Source organism: Salvia miltiorrhiza, chromosome 2, assembly GCF_028751815.1.
Source record: "Salvia miltiorrhiza cultivar Shanhuang (shh) chromosome 2, IMPLAD_Smil_shh, whole genome shotgun sequence".
Lineage (NCBI taxonomy): Eukaryota > Viridiplantae > Streptophyta > Magnoliopsida > Lamiales > Lamiaceae > Salvia > Salvia miltiorrhiza.
The window spans coordinates 4,785,828-4,806,963 of record NC_080388.1 but is presented as its reverse complement, the minus strand read 5'-3'; the positions used below and the strand labels follow the sequence as shown (position 1 = coordinate 4,806,963).

The 21,136-nt window shown below is 33.0% G+C and overlaps 4 protein-coding genes across 4 annotated transcripts; 1 reads left to right on the top strand and 3 right to left on the bottom strand.

Annotated features, from left to right (window-relative positions):
* Positions 1-788: 788 nt before the first annotated feature.
* On the top strand, positions 789-2,657 carry LOC131012752 (oxygen-evolving enhancer protein 2-1, chloroplastic-like). Its single transcript, XM_057940756.1, has 4 exons — positions 789-1,349; positions 1,849-2,081; positions 2,164-2,214; positions 2,299-2,657. The coding sequence occupies exons 1-4, from the start codon at positions 920-922 to the stop codon at positions 2,557-2,559; spliced, it is 975 nt and encodes a 324-aa protein (XP_057796739.1). The 5' UTR covers positions 789-919; the 3' UTR covers positions 2,560-2,657.
* Positions 2,658-2,730: 73 nt separating this feature from the next.
* Positions 2,731-7,157, bottom strand: LOC131012728 (2,3-bisphosphoglycerate-independent phosphoglycerate mutase). The gene is made up of 10 exons (XM_057940724.1): positions 6,996-7,157; positions 6,679-6,849; positions 6,368-6,495; positions 5,468-5,618; positions 5,071-5,274; positions 4,195-4,619; positions 3,820-4,012; positions 3,616-3,711; positions 3,182-3,337; positions 2,731-3,072 (listed from the first exon to the last, which is right to left on the bottom strand). Exons 2-10 carry the CDS (start codon positions 6,838-6,840, stop codon positions 2,914-2,916), a joined length of 1,674 nt encoding a protein of 557 aa, XP_057796707.1. The 5' UTR covers positions 6,841-6,849; positions 6,996-7,157; the 3' UTR covers positions 2,731-2,913.
* Positions 7,158-11,483: 4,326 nt separating this feature from the next.
* LOC131012747 (fasciclin-like arabinogalactan protein 2) lies at positions 11,484-13,003 on the bottom strand. Its single transcript, XM_057940749.1, has one exon. The coding sequence runs from the start codon at positions 12,809-12,811 to the stop codon at positions 11,660-11,662; it is 1,152 nt and encodes a 383-aa protein (XP_057796732.1). The 5' UTR covers positions 12,812-13,003; the 3' UTR covers positions 11,484-11,659.
* A 2,623-nt stretch (positions 13,004-15,626) lies between these two features.
* On the bottom strand, positions 15,627-19,942 carry LOC131012760 (myb family transcription factor MPH1-like). Its single transcript, XM_057940771.1, has 5 exons — positions 19,624-19,942; positions 19,364-19,440; positions 18,064-18,167; positions 17,212-17,302; positions 15,627-15,951 (listed from the first exon to the last, which is right to left on the bottom strand). The coding sequence occupies exons 1-5, from the start codon at positions 19,745-19,747 to the stop codon at positions 15,760-15,762; spliced, it is 588 nt and encodes a 195-aa protein (XP_057796754.1). The 5' UTR covers positions 19,748-19,942; the 3' UTR covers positions 15,627-15,759.
* Positions 19,943-21,136: the final 1,194 nt, after the last annotated feature.

The window sequence follows — 21,136 nt, the reverse complement described above, 5'->3', positions numbered from 1 at the left end:
TTTGTGAAACTATATCATACCACAAGACTGTATCTGCAATACTCAACACCCTAGGGGAGGAGTATGCAAATAAAAGCACTTAATTATGTTATTTTCCTAATTGGATAAATTTTGATTGCTTTTAAAGTCAATTCCAAATAAAATTTATGAATTTGAATCATATTAACTCTTCCATAATTTAAATTCATATTACATGACATATCCACAACAAGTCAACAATTAATATTATGGACATCTTTTTAAAGAAAGAGTTTACAATTAAACGACTGAACGTGTCATTCAATTCATTGATATTCATGTTACGATGAATATATTTCATTGATGGATAAATGGATAACTTGAGTTTAAATCACAAGACAATGTTTTTTTTTTTTAATTCAACAAAATTTTATGATGAGTTTGAGGATCAATCAGATGACATCTTTTTACGACGTTCAGTGCAACGTTACTTATCACGATAACCAATTTTTATTAAATAAATTTATTCTTGACGCTAGTACATGTCAAATACATTTGTCCTCGAGGAACGTCCAAGAGTACAGACTTCAGCTTAACCAACGAAGTCTAAAACTCCAATTCCATCGTTTAATTAAAAAAAATAGAAAAAGAAAAAACACCTTGAATTATATTTCATTCGTCTATAAAAATATACACAATTTATCATTTTCGTCTGTTCTTTTATTCACTTTAAAATGAGATCCGTATTCTTCTGATCATAACGCAATCAATCATTTTATTAAAACTCTTGGTGGATATATAAATTGTGGATGGTTGTAGTATTAGAACACATGATAATTATTTGTTGGAAAGAGATGATTGAAGATTAAAAAAAAAAAATAGAAAACATTTTGTAATAAGATTGAGAAGTGGGCCCCAACCCCAAAACCATCCGACGTGGAGATTTCAAGAAACAGTTGGCATGAAGAAAGACCACCACAGCCTTATCCATCCATCACGAAATCTAATCCAAAAAATCAAAACTCCACCATTCAGAATCACACATCACACACACTACACATTCAAGAAAAAGGGTGTGAGTGTGTGTATTTTTTGGATCCTCAATTTCTCAGAAACAAAGAAAAAAAACCAAGAAAAAGATATGGCGTCGACTGCATGCTTCTTGCACCACCACGCGGCGCTCTCCACCTCGGCGAGAACCACCTCCAGCCGCCACGCGCCGTCGCTGAAGCCCGCCCAGCAGCTCGTCTGCAGGGCCCAGAAGCAGGCCGAGAATCAAGAATCCGACGGCGGCGCCGCCGTGTCGCGGAGGCTGGCCCTCACCCTTCTCGTCGGCGCTGCCGCCGTCGCCACCAAGGTTTCACCTGCTGATGCTGCTTATGGAGAATCAGGTATATATACATGTCTCAATATGTGATTATTGTTTGAGTTTTGATTGTGGAATAGATTCATCTCATGTATATGATGACATATATCTCGTGAGAATACTGCACTGAACGTATAAGGTCATTGAAAAAGATAGAATTTTCGTCCCTTAATAAATCTTCGTAATCGAAGGGTTGAAAATGAGGTTCTTGTATTTTTTAGGGTTAATCATGTTATTAGCGACGAAATGATGAGTTACCTTGCTGAATTTTTTATTTTGATTGTAATGATGTCGTTTTATTGGATGAGGTTGAAAAAACGTTTCCGCCTAAGAATCCAGCGAAGTGATTCATCGTTTTATCGCATATATAATGGGATATTTTTTAGAAATTGCTAAGAGTTCGGGATATTTTAAGTTGTTGTTGTCGAGTGTTCAGTTATGAGATCGTCACTCTACGAATTAGGGCGTTAGTTAGTTAGTTAGTTATAAGATGTTGAGAAAATGATATGAGAAATGAAATGCAGCCAACATCTTCGCAAAGCCAAAGTCGAACACCGATTTCAAGCCATATGCCGGAGATGGATTCAAGGTGTTGGTGCCGGCAAAGTGGAACCCTAGCAGCGAGGTCGAGTTCCCCGGCACCGTCCTCCGCTACGAGGACAACTTCGACGCCACCAGCAACCTCACCGTCACCATCAACCCCACCGACAAGAAGTCCATCACGGACTACGGCTCCCCTGAAGATTTCCTATCCCAAGTAAACACACGCCTCGTTCGTCTATCGTCTCTGGTTATTACAAACAACCCGAGTTTCATTCACGTGTATCGTTTCCATGCAGGTTGACTACTTGTTGGGGAAGCAGGCCTACTTTGGCAAGACCGATTCCGAGGTAAATCGAAATTTTTCATTACCCAGAAAGGTTTTAACGAGGCTCGGCCCTTAGTCTGTCTGACCTGCAACAACACTGTTTTAGGGTGGATTCGACTCCGGGGCTGTGGCGACCGCCAACTTGCTGGAGACTGCGACTCCGGTAGTTGATGGCAACAAGTACTACTTCCTGTCGGTGCTGACGAGGACGGCTGACGGGGACGAGGGGGGCAAGCACCAGCTGATCACGGCCACCGTGAAGGGCGGGAAGCTCTACATCTGCAAGGCACAAGCTGGGGACAAGAGATGGTTCAAGGGTGCAAAGAAGTTTGTGGAGAGTGCAGCAACTTCTTTCAGTGTTGCTTGATTCAATCCCAAGTATTTTGTATCTAATGTCACAATCCAAAAACTTGTATGATAGTTTGAGTTTTTGCTATGATATTGATGGATAAAATTGAAGCAAAACATACCTCAAGCATTGGATTCTTGAAAATCTCAAGCACTCATGTTTGATAGATAGATAGATAGATATATGATATGACACAAATCATTGGATTCTTGAAAAATCTCAAGCAGAAACTGCTCTGTGTGTTTGAAATCATAATCAAGAATTCTAGGAAAGTAAAGCAAAATCCTAGCACAGTATTTTATTGAACACATTTTGATGATTGTGTTAATCCTCTCACATAATCTACTGCAAAAAAAAGACTTGAAAACCCGTCTAGACGACCTCGATGAGGGTTGTCTCATAGTCGCTGGGCGCCTCGAAACCGTGCAGGTTCATGACGGTTGCGGCCACGTTGGCCAGCCCGCCGGTGGGCACGTCGTTGCGGAATCTGACACCGGGTGCCAACCCAGGGCCACCGATTGCAACAGGAACCTAACACAAGTAGGCAATAACATGTATCAAGAATAGGTCACTCCTCACACATTGCTCGAGACATTGTGTGAAAACTGCATACAATGAGAAGAATGGAGTATATACTTACAGGCTCAAGTGTGTGAGAGGTAAGTATTTGAATCTTGCCATTTTTGTCGAGTAGAGGTTCGCCTTTCTTGTTTCTTTTCACCATGTCCTCGGCATTGCCATGGTCAGCAGTGACAACGTAGATTCCACCGACTTGTTCTATCGCGTCAAGAATCATCTAAACCAAACCAAAATGATCAGCAAATCATCCCAATTCACTCCAGCTAAATTTGCAAGAATTGTAATCCTAAACTCCAAAAAAAACTGCTAATATGCAGGGAAAAAGAGAGAGAGAGAGAGAGAGATCATGCAGCTTTGTAAAAAAATAAAAAAGAATCATTCGGGTTCTCTAAAAATAACAATTAGTAGCTATCCACAAGGTTGGTTCAAATGGCAAATCTTGTATGCTGGAAATGCAGATGGAAAGAGAGTTATGGCTTCTGAATTAGTAATTACCTTGACGGCTTGATCAGCAGCCTTGCAAGCCACGATTGTTGCATCGATATCACCAGTGTGTCCCACCATGTCACTATTAGGTAGGTTGACGCGTACCTTTTAGAGAAGGAAAAGGAAAATCATCAAAAACAAAGACGTTTCTTATAAAAAGAGATGCTCTTGCGCGGAGCAGGGAACGGCAAGTACAATATATTGTTGGATTACCTGGTCCCATTTACGGCTAAGTATGGCATCCCTTGCCTTCTCACCGATTTCCAAGGCTTTCATCTTGGGCTGGACGTTGAATGTGATACCACTATCACTTGGAATTTCAACATATTCTTCCATTTTCTCGTCGAAGTATCCTGAGCGATTTCCGTTCCAGAAAAAGGTGACATGACCGAATTTAACTGTTTCACTGCAGAACACCATGGAAAACATTATCCCAACTAAGCCCGGGGACATGAAGAAACTAATATAAGTCATAGAATGATGTTGAAACAATAATGCAAAAGCTTCATTTTCTTACTCAAATTTGATAAAGGGTTTATATAGAAAGTAACTGATAACTCAGCAAAAATCAAGAATCACTCGACTTACCTGCAAGCAAAAGTACGGACACCATTTTTCACCAAATATTCGCCAGAGGTTCTGTCAATTTCTGGAGGAGAAACAAGGTACTTGTTTGGGAGTTTAAGTTCACCGTCGTACTGAAGCATTCCAGCGTACCGGATTTTAGGGTAACGAACTCTGTCAAATTTATCAAACTTCTCATACTCGAGTGCAGTAGCAAGCATGACCATCCGATCAGCCCGGAAGTTCATGGTTACAACAGCGTCACCATCAACAATAGGTCCAACAGACTTCCCACTATCGTCAACGATAACAAAGGGGGGCAAGTATTGATCACTTGTGTTGGGGATCTCTCTCAGCTTCTTGACGGCTTCAACAGCACTCTTAAACTTATGTGGTGCTTCTCCGAGAACTTGGGCATCCCATCCTCGCTTGACGACTTCCCAATCGTTCTGAAAATATTAAGAAAGATATCAGTACCATCAGGAATGGTGCCATAGGTTTCGATTGAAACATAGTAATGATGTGAACACAGATATGTATTGAGTCATTGAGAGAGAATTTTGGTGACGCCACATAAAAAAATTTCAAGTTCGAAAGAAATGATTGATCAAATCTTTAACCAAATTCCATTCCATCTTAGCTGACAATGTTAGACGTTATCACCACTAGAGATCTTTGTGGAAAGCAGCATATAAAAGATTGGAGTGCTCACACGATTCTAAATCATGACACACACACAAAGCATGAAACCAACGGACACAAGATAACCCGTGTCAGCTAACTCAGCATGGTTAAACTGGAAGACCACCAATACTAAGTCAAGCATTCTTCTTCAGCATGAAAACAAATCTAGAAGAATTTGTATGTTAACATATAAGATAATGATGATGAACCACTTACTTCATATCGATCCATAGTCACATACATGCGACCTCCACCAGATGCAACCTGGGCATCAATACCCTTCTCCCGTAGCTTTACGAGGTCATTTTCTAGAGTTTCAACAAAGCCTACACTAGATCCATCCAAACAATCACGTCCATCTGTGAGGATATGAACACGGATTCTCTTAGCACCACGCTCACTGGCACCTTTCAGCAACAACTGCAGCCAATAGTATGGATAGCACCATTAGATACCTTCTTTTTGTAGTTAAAAAAAAAAAAAAAAAAAAACTATTTACACAAAAGGAGACTTGCAAGAAAACAGAAAATATCCACAAAGTTGAAATTGATGAAGAGTGAAGCACATAACTAGAAGAATATAAAAGAATGTGAAATTTATAGAAATGAGATACCTGCAACTGATCGATCCGAGAGTGGACACCGCCATCACTTAATAATCCAATGAGGTGTAGTGTTCCAGTTGCAAAAGATTCCTTGATGTAGTTAAAACCTTCCCCATCATAAATTTTTCCAGTTTCAAGAGCACTATCAACAAGCTTAGCACTACAGCAAGAAACACAAGAATGAAGATTAACACATGATTTAGTTTAAGAACGTAACCCACATAGATAAAAGGTTATAGACCTTTCAGTTTGTGTACATCATAATTGTGAGCACAGAACAAACAATGCAGTATTTTTGGCAGTTAAAATAGAGTGACAAAAAAAGTACCATATAAAAAAAACAAAAGGTAGCCAAGTAGATTCCCAAAACTTGTTACTATAATTTCCTACAATGCGGTCACGCGCATTCTTGGACTTGACAATATTAACAAGCAAGTATTTCAACACGTTTTCCTACTTATCCACTAGTATAGGTAGTTCAATAACTTATTGAGCACAGAAAAATCTTGCAAACAAGAAATATAATTCAAACTTCCTGCCATTGTTTATTTATTTATTGTATGACTACTTACACTCATATCTTGGGATGAGGGTATAGATGGGGGTATACTCACTTTCAATCCAATAACCTCATTTCATTACTATTAAACCCAGAGAAAACATTACCTAGAATACATACCTTCCTCTTTACTCTTTGTACAAAAAAACATATCTTATCTTGGGTTTGGCGTCCACCGTCATGCAGTCTTTAAATTTTTTTATTTACATATCTTACAATCTTCATTGACACTTAAAAGACTCATCAATAATCATCCATCCAGAAACTCCATTTTCCAAGTTCACATCTCTTGACTTAATCTGTGGCATTAACTTTCAAACAAACAAACAATTAAACAGAATAAAACTCACCCTTGTGCAAAAATCCTGCCAGCACCAAGAGCATTGTGGCCAACCTCACTGTTGCCCATGTCATCATCTGTGGGCAGCCCCACAGCTTTACCGTGGGCCTTAACCAATCTCCACTTTTCAGGAGCACCCTTCACCAAACATCATCCAACAACAAAATCTCAATCCAAAATCATTTCAAAACACAACATAAACACCCCAAAAACAAAAAAAACCACAAAGTAACAGCAAAAACTGCAGAAGATCCAATAGCCCATTGAAGATCAATCAATCTTAAAAGGAGTGAAAGATGAATAAACAAAAAAGGATGGTACCTTTTTAAGTGAATCCATGGTGGGAGTTTCGGCAATATGGATGCAGTTGTACTGATTGGGATTGGCCTCACCCCATCCATCCAAAACCACCATTGCTACGATCTTCCCCTTGGGCAGTTTGGGGTGATCGTTCAATTTCCATGAGAATCCAGAGCTACCCATCTCGAATTTCTGTCGATATTCCAAATAAAAATCAAATCTTGACGAGCTAAGACAAACAATATCAGATCTAGGGCATAAAAGCTTGCAATTTGCATGAACAAAAAATCACACGCATGCAACCATAAACTATATGGATATGAGATTCTGCAACTTACGCTGTTAATGGACAATATAATCTGAAAAAATTAGGTTTGAGAGAGCAAAGTTAGGAGCTTTTTATGATCGGAAGTTGTATTTAAATACTCAAACGTGGGGTGGGGGGTTGGGGTAGGTGGGTGGGGGTGGGGTGTCATGTGACAGTCCCCTGCTTTTTGATATATTTTTATTTTATTATTTTATTTGAGATATTTAGGGAATATGCCAAATTGTGAATTAAGATCTTGTCCAATGTCCAACAAGAAATAAGTGAAAAAGGTAGGTTCTTCGAATTAAAAAATTATTCAACATTACTGCAAATAATAACTAAAAAAATAAATCTCTATTCGTTTATAATTAATTTATTGTTATTATGATTTTATGGAAAATGCTATACTATGTATATAAGCATCATTTATGAATTATGAGTACCATTCTCGTTTTATTTTTCATATTATATACATTTATTTCGATTATAATACTTTAGATATTATTATTTATTTTATTAATTTTATAAATTACATAAACATAAAAAAATAATGATGTCAATAATATTTTTTTGAGGTGCTATAATAAAAATAAATATATAAAAATAAAAAATAATTATAGCATAGTAATATAGTCTTATCATTTGCCTTTATATTTAAAACTATCTTGTTAATTTATTATTTTGAGCTTTAATTTTAAAATGGACACTTCATTCCCAATAAAAAAAATAGTTATAGTGAAATAATATTTCAAGAGTCCACTAAGATAGTCCCTTGTTTTTCAAATTTGTTCCATAATTAGTTTATTTGCCTTGTTTAAATTTTCAGTTGCTTTTCCAAAAGTAATTAATATCAGCAAAAAGGCAAAAAATACTTAATTAATTAATAGTAGGTAAAAATGTCGTAGAGCAAATAATTTATCAAGAATATGATTCCTTCGATTATTTTTCATCTTTTTAAATTAGTGGCAAATGGCAATTAGAATCTTTGACTAATTTATTTTCAATAATGCGCGTGATTATCTTCTTATTCTCTCGTGTTAAAACACGCCAGCATGCATCATCTGCTTCAGAAATTAGCTCTTTTCCATGCCTTAATAATTCAACTAGTTTAAATCTTGCAATAATAATAATTAAAAGAAAACAACAATATAATAAGGATTGTATTTGAACATTCGGATTGTCTCCTGTACACCCGGGTGTACCGTACATTCGGATTGTATTTGACCCGGATTGTATTTAAATCCTGATCCATTTTTTTAGGGGTGTGCAACGGGTCGGACCCGGACCGACCCGGACCGACCCGCCGGGTTTGTTGGACCAAATATTTTAAAATGAAGGACCGATCCGGACCGAAAAATGTGTGCGGGCCGACCCGGATCCGAACCGAACCCGAGCAATTGGTCCGATTCGGTCCGGGTCCGACCCGCCGAGGCCAAAATTATTTTTTTTCTTGTTTTCGCACTTAATTTTCATACATAAAACATAATAAATACGATACAAACACATATCAATATCATAGTTTCACCATTCGCAATCCGCAATCACAACAAAAAAACATAATTCAAAATCATTCCTCCTTTAGGTTTTAGAAAATTTTGAAATTTAATATTATTAATATTATTATAAATATTAAAAATATAAAATAAATAATTAATTTTTAATGATATGGGTCGGTCCGGGTTCGACCGGGTCTCGACCCGGACCGACCCGAAAAAAAATCGGTCCTAAGAATTAGACCCGACCCGGACCATACATATACAATGGGTCGGTCCGGTCCGGACCGAACCCGTCGGTCCGGGCGGGTTCGGCGGGTCCGGTTCGGGTTTGCTCACCCCTACATTTTTTCTTGAAATGATACTAATACTAATACGAAATGACACTAACACAATCTTGGAATAACACTAACACTATTTTGTTTTATAAATGACATTATTTCAAAAATAACACTAACACTATTTTATTTTACAAATGACACTAACACTATATTGAAATTATACTAACTCTATATCAAAATGACACTAACACTCGACATTCTAGTAGGGATAGTCCACAACTGTTAGATTCGAGTCAGGATGCGGGTCGGGTACGACCCGAATGTACCGTACACCCAGGTGTATAGGAGATTTTTTATATAATAAGTTACTAATATGTCGATAGGTTAAGCTGCTTCAAATTTTGAGTTTGTTCAAAGATTAATTATAGCCTATAGCCTGAACTTTTAGCAAATGGAGTATTAGTTTATAGTCTTAAGTTTAATTTATTTTTTAATTTATTTTTTTGTATAGCTCGAATTTAAAAAAAAAATTATGATCACAATCACACCAAAATTATAACAATAATTTTTCTTTACCAAAATTACTTATGAAACGATGATCAATAGTCACAAAATTATAACCTAATGTACTATGCACTTAAAAGGTTTCTAACTGTAGATAGCTCATGTGCTCGGAACCGAGCATCGTTTCAGGTGTTATTTCGATTTAAAAAAAAAAAAAAAAGAAGCTATTGTTGGTGTAGTTCTAGTCAGAATTAAATAATTTCTTAAAGTTCATATAAAGTAATAAATAAATCAAAGTTAAAACTATAAATTGAAATTCATTAAAAATTTAAGTTATAAACTATAACTAATCCAACATTTAGTAAATGTTTAGTTGAACTCAATAAAAAATAAATTAAATCAACATATCCGTCCGCCAAAAGTGGACCACTTTGGCTGGGCACAGGATTTAATAAAATTGGTGATAATTTTGATGTAGTGGAGAAAGGGTCCCACCACTTTATGAGATGTGTGGTTGAGATTGAATTTGGGGTGGTTTTTTTTGTAAATAAAGAGTGTTTGTAAGGATAAAAGATTAAAGTAGATGGTGGGACCATTTCTATAAAAGGAAAGTGGTATATTCTTTGCGGACGCCCGATATAGTAAAAATGGTCCACCTTTGGCGGACGGAGGAAGTATTTGATACTCCTATTAGGAATTTACAATTGAAAAATGTAAAACCCAACAACTATGATTATGTTAGTAGGCCAGGTCTTATTTTGTTGGGCCTAAATATTTAACTGAGATTGCGTAAAGTAACGACCATATATCCCCTTCAAAAAAAAAAAAAGGACCATGTTTCCATTATTATTATTATTTTTTTTTTTTCTCTTCAAATACATTATTTCCATATTGATCATCACATTTTGTATCTTATTGGGCCAAGCAATTTTAGACTATCCATGACAACTTTACACAATTTTTTTTGTAGATTATAAACTAAAATTATTTTTATTTTTACTTGATTTCGGAAACTATAGCACTTGAGATCATCTATTCAATTTCCAATGTTCAATTTTTATTTTTTTCATCAATTAGTTTCTTGTGTTTTAATTTATTTTTGTAGTTAGGGTTGATTACACTCAATTAAAATATATAGTTACGTTTAACATTTAAATTTAAAATTTAAAATTAATTAATTATCAAGATTGATTATTTCGTACTTAGGGGGGTATATATTTTTTTAAACTTCAATGTCCAATACAATATGCTCAATCCACATTTAGGGATGGCAACGGGCCGGATCTGGACCGGGTCTGACCAATACCAGATCCAGATCCATTTTCATATACTAGATCCAGATTCAGATCCAGATCCGTGGATCTGAAAATTTTGGATCCAGATCCAGATCCGTCAGATCCGCGGGTCCACGGGTCCAGATCCATGGATCTACTATTTTCAAATTAAATTAAAAAAATTTCACAAAATCAACAACATCTAATTTCCATCATGAAAAATATAACACAAAATACTTTTATCTAATTACTTTTAGTTTTTATTCTTTTGAATATAATTTATTTATTATTTTTAATTTAGTTAATATTATTAGTAAACTAAATATAAAATAAAAAGAATCCACGGGTCGGATCTGGGCCGGATCCAGATCTAAAATTTCAAGATCCAGATCCAGATCCGTTTTCAAAAATGAGATCCAGATCCAGATCCAGATCCGTCGGGTCCAAAAAATTGAGATCCAGATCCGTAAAAATGGATCTGGATCCACGGATTTGGACCGGGTCCAAGATCCACTGCCATCCCTATCCACATTCAATAAAAACACTATTTCGACACATGATATGTTATTTCGTTCTATATCTATGACTTTAATAAAAAAAAAATAGTACCTAAACCCAGCAATTATTTTTAATTTTCACAACTTTATTAACCGATACATATTTTAATTGGTGCGTAGCACTAGTCTGTTAAATTTCGAGGAAAAATTAATTTATCTTATTTTACGTTATAAATTATAACAGTATTAAATAAAATCTAAATTTATTATTTAAGCAAGTCGTACGAGGGTGATCCTTCTCAAGCTGATATATAAATTATATATTATTGATTTGTGACAAATTAAAGATCACTTTGTTTCTTCTTCTTTTATTTGAAAACGTTGTAATTTATACGTAAATTTTTTAAAATATTGGGATTTTTTTTTTATCGTTTTTCATAAATAAAATGTGCAAGAGACATCCGATAAAATTTGAATAGGAAAGGAATCCTCTTATTAGTAGAAAGATGAAAAAAAAACCCCAATAAAAATACAATCTTCTTTACAGAGAAAAAAAAAAGCCAATAAAAAAAAAACTCATGAATTTTAAACAAATCTATTTTTCACACAAAAAAATAATAAAAAGATAAATAAATGATACTAAATCTTAATAAACCAATAAAACTCCGAAAACGACAGCAAAAGTACTCAGCGCCACGATCCCGCCACCGCTCGCAACCCTCCAACCGCCGCTACTCGAATTTTCATCCGCCGTCACGTCGTCGTCGCCGGCCGGCCCCGGCGCATCCGCCTCCTCTCTCGCCTCCGCCGGCGCCGTCTTGAACAGCTCAGTAGGCAGCAGAACCCTATCGATTTTATACACCGCCACCGGATCCCTATCAATCAGCGTGCCCTTGATCGTCGCCGTCACCACCTCCGTCTCCACCTTCACTTCGTCGCCGTCGCTCCGCACCGTGAAATCGAACTTCCTCTTCCCCTCCGTCGCCAGCGTGCTCACCAATCCGCCGCCGGATCGCAGCATCCCCAGCGAATTGTACTCCGGCGCGCCGTGGTACAGCAGGAGCGACGCCTTTCCGGCGGCGGTTAGGTTTTTATACGACGGCGCGAACGATTTCACCGCGCCGTCGGAGGGGCAGAAGACGGTGAGGCCGCTGTCGACGCTCGCCGCGAACGCGTCGGCGGCGGAGCGCTGCGCCGTGAGGAGATCGGAGAAGGATTTGCAGCCCTGCCTCGCGAGGAGAGAGATTAGGTTAAAATCGGAGGGCGCGGCGGCGGGGGCCTCGGCCTCCGGCGAGGTGAGGATGCTGCTGATTTGGATGACGGAGATGTTGTAGGGCAATTCGTAGATTGATTTGACGAAGGTGGCCATGGGTTGATCGGCGGCGTCGGCGTCCACTGGTGTGAAGCCGACCTTGCCGCCTTTGAGGTCGGTGATGTTGACGTAGCCGGAGGTGCCGGCGGCCTCGCCGGTGGCCTGGAAGAGGGATGAGGTGGTGGTGGAGCCCTTGGTGATCTGGTGGAGCTTGTTGGAGCCGAAGTAGTCGGCGAAGATGTGGAGGGAGAGGATGTTGGTGAGGGTGGGGAGGGGGAAGTGGTGGGAGAGGAGGGCGGCCATGGCGGCGTTGTCCACGGCGCAGACGGTGATGGTGTCGCGGCGGTTGATCTCGTCGGCGAGGTGTGTGGTGGTGAGGTATTGGTTGAATGTGGAGAGGGAGGGGTGCGAGGCGAGGATGCGGGTGACGTTGTGGGCGTCGCCGGTGGCGGCGAGGAGGAGGAGGATCATGAATTCGAGCTTCATGGTGGCCGTTAATGGAGATACTATCTTTTTTTGTGGGAATGCATGTGTATATATATATCACATTCATTGTGAATTACATATATGAGATATTTAAATAATTTTTTACATGTTGTAGATGATATTATACTATATGAAACGCACAATTTTTATGATATTGGCTATAATATGTCTTCTTCATGGCTCAATGATTTGTTTCTAATTTTTTTTATGCAACTTAATTGTGCCCTGGTTAATAATAGTAGTAGTAGGACAAAAATATCACAAGATTGTATAACTTTATCCTTCTTTTTACACTTTTTTTTAATCAGTGTCCATATAGATATACGTATAAGAAAAGACTCCGGGCTTACACTGAACTGAAGTCCGGTGCAATCCCTACATATATACGAGAAATAATTTTTGATGGTGGTTAAAATTCTAAATAATAATAATAATAATAATAATTGGGAGTGGGCTCTAGCCAGTGCTAGCTTTCATTTACATGTAGATTCACCCATAATCTTGAATGATTTTGAATATTATTTTAATATATAAGTCAATTATAAGCTATATCTTGAACATGATGAGTAAAATTGGGGTAAATTAATGTATACAAATATCACACTATACACTCATATTCAGCTCTAATCAAAGTTCGTTTAATCCCACACAAGTAGGATTAAATTCAAGACTTTCAAACACATCGGATTGATCTCAAGATCTTTCATAAAGAAGAGTTTTTGAATGCCTTAATTTTACCACTTAAGTTACGATTCATTGACAGATTCATTAATTTATTGTGCATATAGTATTACTATTTTATTTTATCAATTGTCGGCAAATTTATACCTACTAAGAATATATGCTAGTACTAATATATATTTTAAAGTATAAGTAAATACGATAAAAGCAGATTAATTACCCAATAAGCCCACCACAACCTATCATCATCCAACGAGAGATTAAAATAATGTAGATAATTGTTAATTATTTACATTAAAGTAGTAGTAATGGTTAGGAAACAATGACATTTTTGTAGTTTAGTTGGAAAATAGTGTCGGCGGAAACTTAAGCTTTGCACATTTAACATTTTTTTTAAAGTATATTTGTTGGATTATAGAATATGAGTATGAAGAAGAAAACAGAGATCAATCACACAAATTTGTGTACGACAGCTCAATGTGATTGTTTATTGGTGAAAATCACCCATCTTAATTAGTTGTCATCTTCATATAATATTACTTAAACTTTATTTTATTAAAAATCAATATTTCTACAACTATTGGAGGGAGAGACATTCAATCATTGTTCCCCAATTTCAGTGGCATCCCAATGTGCACTATAATTTTGTGTATAAATTGTCGGTTTTCTATGTGTCCAAATTTGAATAGGCCATGCTTGAAGTGAATTTGAGATATTTATTATCTCAAATTTGAATAAACCTTCTTTGGTTTATAATTTACTTAACACTGTTAAAGGTGATTGGTACGATAGAATGAAATGAGGGTGGAATTAAATGAAAATATGAATGGAATGAAGATGAGAAATTAATGACAAATTTCAGGTGTATGATTCATATGCTTGATATGCGCAGGGAGTATACTAAAGGAATGAAGTTATGATTCTTTGTTTGATTCCATTTTTATGATTGGTAGATAGAAATAAAGTTTAGGAATAGAATAAAATTATTTTATTTTACTAATTTGTCTTTTACATCACTTTAAAATTATAAATATAATTGAGTGGATAAATATTTTATTGATGTATTTAACGAAGAACATTTACAAAATTAAAATTAAAATGGTAATTTTGTGGATGTAATATATAGTTCTATATAATATATAATTTTTTCTTAAAAATTAAAAAAAATCGATTGTGGATAAATAGATTTAAGTATTTGTAATTATATATATTTTTTTCTTTAACTTTATAGAACTTAAACTTTTGAATTAGTTAATACTTAATTATGTTAAGAAATATTAAGGAGTCCATAACATTTAGCATAAAATTTCACATATTATTATTTTTATATACATAGTTAAATTTTAAGCATATCAATTCTCATTTAAAAATAATATTATTTCAACATAAAAATAAATATCTATTAATTTCACAAATTATATTTTTTATTGTATTCTTTATACTGTAAATAGTTACTTTAGTTAAACACATTTTTTAAAGATTTGGACCCAATGTTTTTAGTATATAATAAGTTGAAAAAAAAACAATTAATTAGTGTAATTACTGATGTACAATAAATAAGATAAAAAAATACAAGAAAGAAAGAAGGAGAACAAATTATATAAAAAAATATTGAATCTTATTATATATGATTATGTAATGTGTTGCATCAATTTCAATCCATATATATTAGATTATTGCTTATATAAAGTTGATAATATTTTATTTTTTTAAAAAAAATATTTTTGATTCAAAAAAATAGTTTTTATATTTATTGTAAATAATGTATGTTTCATACAAGTATACATATCAAAACCTAAATTTAGAAGGATTAAGAATGGAATGAAATGGATAATACCATGGTAGGTGGAAGGAATGACGATTCTCATAGAAGTAGGAATGATAATTTCAAATGGAATGATAATTCCTAAAAAAAAATATACCAAACAAACAAATGGAATCAAAGTAGAAAAATCACCATTTCATTTCCACCTCATTCCATCATACCAATCGCCTTCTTAGAGTTTATCTGCGCATTCAAGCGGTGGGATATATCTTTTTGAGTGAGAGAGAGCTTTAGAGTTCAATCCACACCCTTTTTTTTTTTCTTTTTCTAATTTGAAAAATTACACTATAATACAACCTAGAGGAAAGGTGAAAATGAAAATAAAAATGAGATTACAATAATAATATACATGATATGGCTGTATCTAAACATTAGAACTGACTTGCAATATCTATTTGAAATAAAAGAATGTAGGACACTAACATAATTATAATCAAATAGATTAGTGTGATGAGATTGAGATAGTGAGGTCTAAATTGAGAGGACAAGATTGAGATGAAGTTGAGGTAGTAAGTTCATTGGGTTGTGCTATTTCACTCATATTTATATTTGTCCATCCAAATTCAATCTCACTTTCTTCTTCTTCCTCTTCTCTCTCATCCATGATTTCCATGCTTCCATTTCCACCTTGCACCTTTAAATAATCAAACACACACAATTATATATGCACGTGGCTATGGATTAAAATAAAAACTTTTTTTAAAATATATATTTATGTACATATAAATATGTGTGTGTGATATATATTATTTATATATATAGGGGATGACTAAAATAAAAATACTTCTTAAAATATAAAATATGAACCATTTTTAGCCATTAGATCATTAAGATCTACAGTTGATTCGTCATCTTGTTTGATGAATTCATGGTCCAGTATTCGAATATCATAGGTAGCAAAAATTTAATTTTATATATTTCAATATATGTATATATATATATATATAATTCATTGATTATTATATATTTATATATATGTTTTTTGATTTTTTAATCTTTTTATTTGATTTATTACACTACTACAAAAATTAATCTCTCTCTCTCTCTCTCTCTCTCTCTCTATATATATATATATATACACACCCTATATATATTGGTGTTATGTATTATAATGAGATCTAAATTGAAGTTAATCAAAATTTAATTTAAGGGATGAATTATTTTAATAATATGAAGGAATAATAAAACTATAAAAAAAACTGCACTTTTATATATTTTTATATATAAATGAAAAAAGTACACAAATGTATATTTATTATAATATTATCATTGGTTTATAATACAAACATATATCATTTCTTGTAAATATTGTATGAATCTATATTTACATAATATAATTATATATAAAAAAATAAAAGTAATCATTTATTTATGTCATGAGACTAAAATAAAACTAAAAACACCCTGTGCGTATACATATATAAGTAAAAATAGTGTTAAAAAAAAGTTTGTCGATTGAAAAAATTAGATAGATGATTTTAAGTTATTTAAAATATTCAAATGATAAAATATCTATATAGTCGAAATATAATTTAATCTCGAGTTGATTCTCAACTTAAAAAATGACTCGAATTTTATATATATTGTAATACATATATGTGTGTGTTTAAATATTTTAGTTACACACTTTTAATTTTAAATACTATTGTCTCAATAATTGTACGAAACTAACAAACTGTACTTAATATTTGTATATGTATTTAAATTAAGTAATTATAAAATTTTATTTAAATATTTTTTATAAAATTATATTTTTATTGTATTTATAATTTTTCTATATGATAATTGTATTAAAATTTATTTTATATATAGAAAAAATATATAAATTTGTTTCTTGTGCATTGCAGGTGCACACATAAATGTATATAAGTATATCAATAGTATTATTTTCTACCTGCAAGTGTTGATGGTAAAATAAATTTTGACCGATTTGGGTACTTCTCCTTCTCCCTCGAATTCTATCATTTAGACCTTCGGAAAATTGCCTGCATAAATACAAATTGCATTCATTTATTATATATGCTACACAAAAACACACATATATATAAATATAATTCAATAAATATTTTGCCCCTCAACTTTAAACATATCTCATTATAAATAGCCAGCCAAACTTTCATGCTCATTAATATATATTTAATAGCACTCAAATAATTCTTTTTTGACTTGTAATTAATTAATCATACGCTTTTGTGGGAAAAGAAGAAAAAAGAATAATTTAAATAGCGTTATTTAAATTAAAATTAATAATTTACGGCGATATTATACAAAATAAAAATAATATTTTAAAAACTAAAATTTATGACGGATTAATGATGGAATTCAAATACCATTTTCTCGATGGACGTCTTCCTGTCGTTAATTTTCGTCATTATTTAAGATATTTTTTTAGTAATCGTTAAAACTAATATTTTTACTCGAAGATTGTGACAGCATTCGAGTTCTCACATATGATATATATTGTTACTATGAATTTTTTCTTCTACTTTCTAGGAGGGAGTGGCACGGGTTTTAAGAAAAAATATTGTTGAGTGTATTGAGAGTGGATAAAAGGTAGTTGAGTGTATTGAGAGTGGTAAAAAAATGTTGGGAGTTGTGAAAAGTGAAAAGTAAGAGGATTATAAGTGGTGGGGTATAGTCCAAAAATAGGTAGAAAATTCTTTTGTGAATGTCCCAAAAAGAAAAGATAAGAAGTTCTTTCGTGGATGGAGGGAGTATATTTCAATATTCGATGAGAATTACTTACCTTTGAGGAGAGAATAAAGTGATAAATTCGGATTCTTTTAGTTGGTAGTTTGCTATAAAATTGTTTGAACCCATGGCCATGGATTCCTTCATGCTCCTGTACATCTGATAAAAATTCAAAAAATTAATTAATACATATATTTAAATTAATTAAAATATTATTTAATTTAAGATACACCTACCTAGCTATATAGGGTTAATGTATCTCGATAATATTTTTCATCATAATGAATGTTAAGTTGGGTGAGTGCCCAATACTTGTTTGGAACTTAAACAATGAGCATTTATTATTTAAATAATTTAAAAGCAACTACATAAGACAACACACTTTTTTGTTACATGAACTAATTAAACCTAACCTAGCTACACCTATATAGTCGTAAAAGAGTGTAAATTTAGATTTCTTTCTTCAAACTTTGGCAGCTACGTTGTTTAATATTCGTTTGAATTTTGTAGCTAATTTTAATTAAATAAAGTTGGTTCACATTGCATTATATATTTTTTATGCGGTACATTTCATGTAATACATTGGTTGATATATATAAATTTATTACACAAGTACGACATGCATCTTAATTCATTGTAATGAAATATTAAATGTAATTAATTTAATAGAACAATATTCATACCTATTCCCTAATGCCGAAGTTTGGAGGTGATGTATGTATCCAAGATTTTTACAAACAAATTAATTACCTCAAAATTCGTATATTTTCACGAAAACCACTCAAAACTTTACAGAAGAAAAAAACTTGAATTATATAGCTACCGCTGAAAATGATTTGTTGATTAGGTGACTATAAAGCTGTTAAACTTTTTATCACCTCAAAAAAAAAAAAAAACTCTTAAACTTTTTAATATTTATATATAATGATATATATATATATATCTATAAATATATATATATATTCTATTTTTATTTTTTTCCCGATATATATTGTGTTTTATCAGATCATAGATATTCTGTAGTATCCGCTCATCCCATATATTGGGACTAAACAAAATAATAATTAAATTAAATTGGCAACATATATATGATTTATTTATATACACACACACACATATATATATATATATATTAAATTAAATTCTCCTAATAATTCAGTTATTTATTCATCATATAATACTACGATTCCATAATTGAAATGTCATGTTAATTTTGAATTCCACTAATATCTTTTAAGTCGATTGATATTTCGATGAATCTACCCAAACATGTAGTAGTTGGTTGTAAATTAAAAAAAAAAAAAAACAAACAAATTAATATTTGAGTTGAATTAACAAAATTAACAATTAATTACCTGCAGATGGCTCTTGACATGTGAAATCTGGAGCCCTTTAACAGCCATCATCTGCATAATTCTCTTTGGAGTTGCTTCTGCCAAACTCAAACATGCATCTAAACATATCAGCTAATAGCAAATTGATCAAAATTAAATCTTCTATAACCCTAAAAAAGTTGCATCATCTCCCACACAAATTTAGACAAAACCCTAATATATATATATTACGAGATTTTTCTATAAAAAAACAGAGAAAAAAAATAATCGAGCTGACTTACGATATTTCCCTCCGAGACTTTCAACAGCTTCGACGAAGCGGCCGTGGAGCTCCGGCGACCACCGTAGCCGCGGGGCCGACGATTTCCTGTACTTTCTAACCCTAGAGCTGTCTGAATTTTTCATTTTTAGAAATTTTGAACAAGAATGTTTATGTGCTAAAAATATAATACTATGTTTGTCTGAATGAGTGGATAATTCAATATATATAAATAATTAGTGTGGTGAGGAAGAAAAGATGGTCGGAGACTATGGACTTTTTTGCTAAGGTTTGTAGACTTTTAGGGAACTCATAAATATATTCTTTTTGCGTGACTTTTTTGTGCATGAGAATTTTGAAGATTTAGTTTTATATTGAATAACTATTTGTTTTTATTCAGGAATCTTAGCATTATTTGTTTTGTTTTATACATGTTTTGATTCTAATATCTAAAAGAATTGATGTCATTAATTTTAAAATTACGTAAAAATTAAAACTTACGCTGCATATACAAGTCATGAGCATCGCTCTGGTTTATTCTGTATTATCATTTATTTTGTTTAATTTATACATTTATTTTAATCTAATACCTCACAAATTATATAATTGACCTCATTAATTTGTAAATTCCATAAAAATTAAAGCTTAATTTGTTCATTTTCTAGATGACTTCAAATAATTTATTTGAATTTTCATTTTCATGGGATCATTAATTTATGTATATGTATTAAGTATTTTTATACGAGGAGTAGTCTATTTGAAGACAACTTGAGTGGCAAAATTTTCAAGCTGCAGTTTATGAAATTTGAAATTACGTCTAACATAAGGTAGCTAGACCAAAGAACTTTTCGCCTTCCAAAAATATATAATGTGGCATCTCTCATAAATTTTAGGAAATTATTTTTAATGTTTTGATCTCATTTATTTTATTATTAATCCAACGATAATTTCATGGTCAAATATATATTGGTGGCAAGTTATCTCATGGTCAAATAAAATTCATAATGAATATTCAATCCAAAATAAAATATCACTCGTAAAATTGAACCATATTTTTTTTTAGAAAAAAAAAGATCCTTAATTATCACCATTTTATGCAAAATTTCGTCTTTAAGCATTTAAAGTTTTCCCATGAGAGGCACATGCGAAAATGCAAGTAGGCGCAGCTGCACAAGTAATCATTGAAGTAGTTTTTAAGAATAATTAATGCAATAAAAATGGGAAATTGACAAAGGTTATTTGACTTATTTTAATTCAGAATTTCATGACACCGAAATAAGACTACTATATTGATCTCTTGTCAAAAATTCAAAATAAATTCAATAAAATAATGTAACTTTTAGAATACTCCACTTAGATGTGTGACATGTTATATAGAAGAATTATCCACTTAGATTTGCCTATTAACACTATTTTACATAATATTCACACATAATTATGTATATATGTATAATTAATTATGATACCCAGTGATAATATGCAAAAATAAAATAAAATTATGCAAGTAAAGTTGTGAATATTTTTTTTATTAATAT

Excerpts from the sequence above, each read along its gene's own strand:
- LOC131012752 (XM_057940756.1), top strand. The coding sequence starts at position 920 with ATGAAGAAAGACCACCACAGCCTTATCCATCCATCACGAAATCTAATC. Across the intron at positions 1,350-1,848 it reads TGCTGCTTATGGAGAATCAG|CCAACATCTTCGCAAAGCCA; the intron begins GTATATATACAT and ends AATGAAATGCAG. Across the intron at positions 2,215-2,298 it reads TTGGCAAGACCGATTCCGAG|GGTGGATTCGACTCCGGGGC; the intron begins GTAAATCGAAAT and ends ACACTGTTTTAG.
- LOC131012760 (XM_057940771.1), bottom strand. The coding sequence starts at position 19,747 with ATGAAAAATTCAGACAGCTCTAGGGTTAGAAAGTACAGGAAATCGTCG. Across the intron at positions 18,168-19,363 it reads ATGTCAAGAGCCATCTGCAG|ATGTACAGGAGCATGAAGGA; the intron begins GTAATTAATTGT and ends AATTTTTATCAG. Across the intron at positions 15,952-17,211 it reads TTTACCATCAACACTTGCAG|GTGCAAGGTGGAAATGGAAG; the intron begins GTAGAAAATAAT and ends GATTATTTAAAG.
- LOC131012728 (XM_057940724.1), bottom strand. The coding sequence starts at position 6,840 with ATGGGTAGCTCTGGATTCTCATGGAAATTGAACGATCACCCCAAACTG. Across the intron at positions 5,275-5,467 it reads CTCGGATCGATCAGTTGCAG|TTGTTGCTGAAAGGTGCCAG; the intron begins GTATCTCATTTC and ends TATTGGCTGCAG. Across the intron at positions 3,338-3,615 it reads CTGCTGATCAAGCCGTCAAG|ATGATTCTTGACGCGATAGA; the intron begins GTAATTACTAAT and ends GGTTTGGTTTAG.
- LOC131012747 (XM_057940749.1), bottom strand. The coding sequence starts at position 12,811 with ATGAAGCTCGAATTCATGATCCTCCTCCTCCTCGCCGCCACCGGCGAC.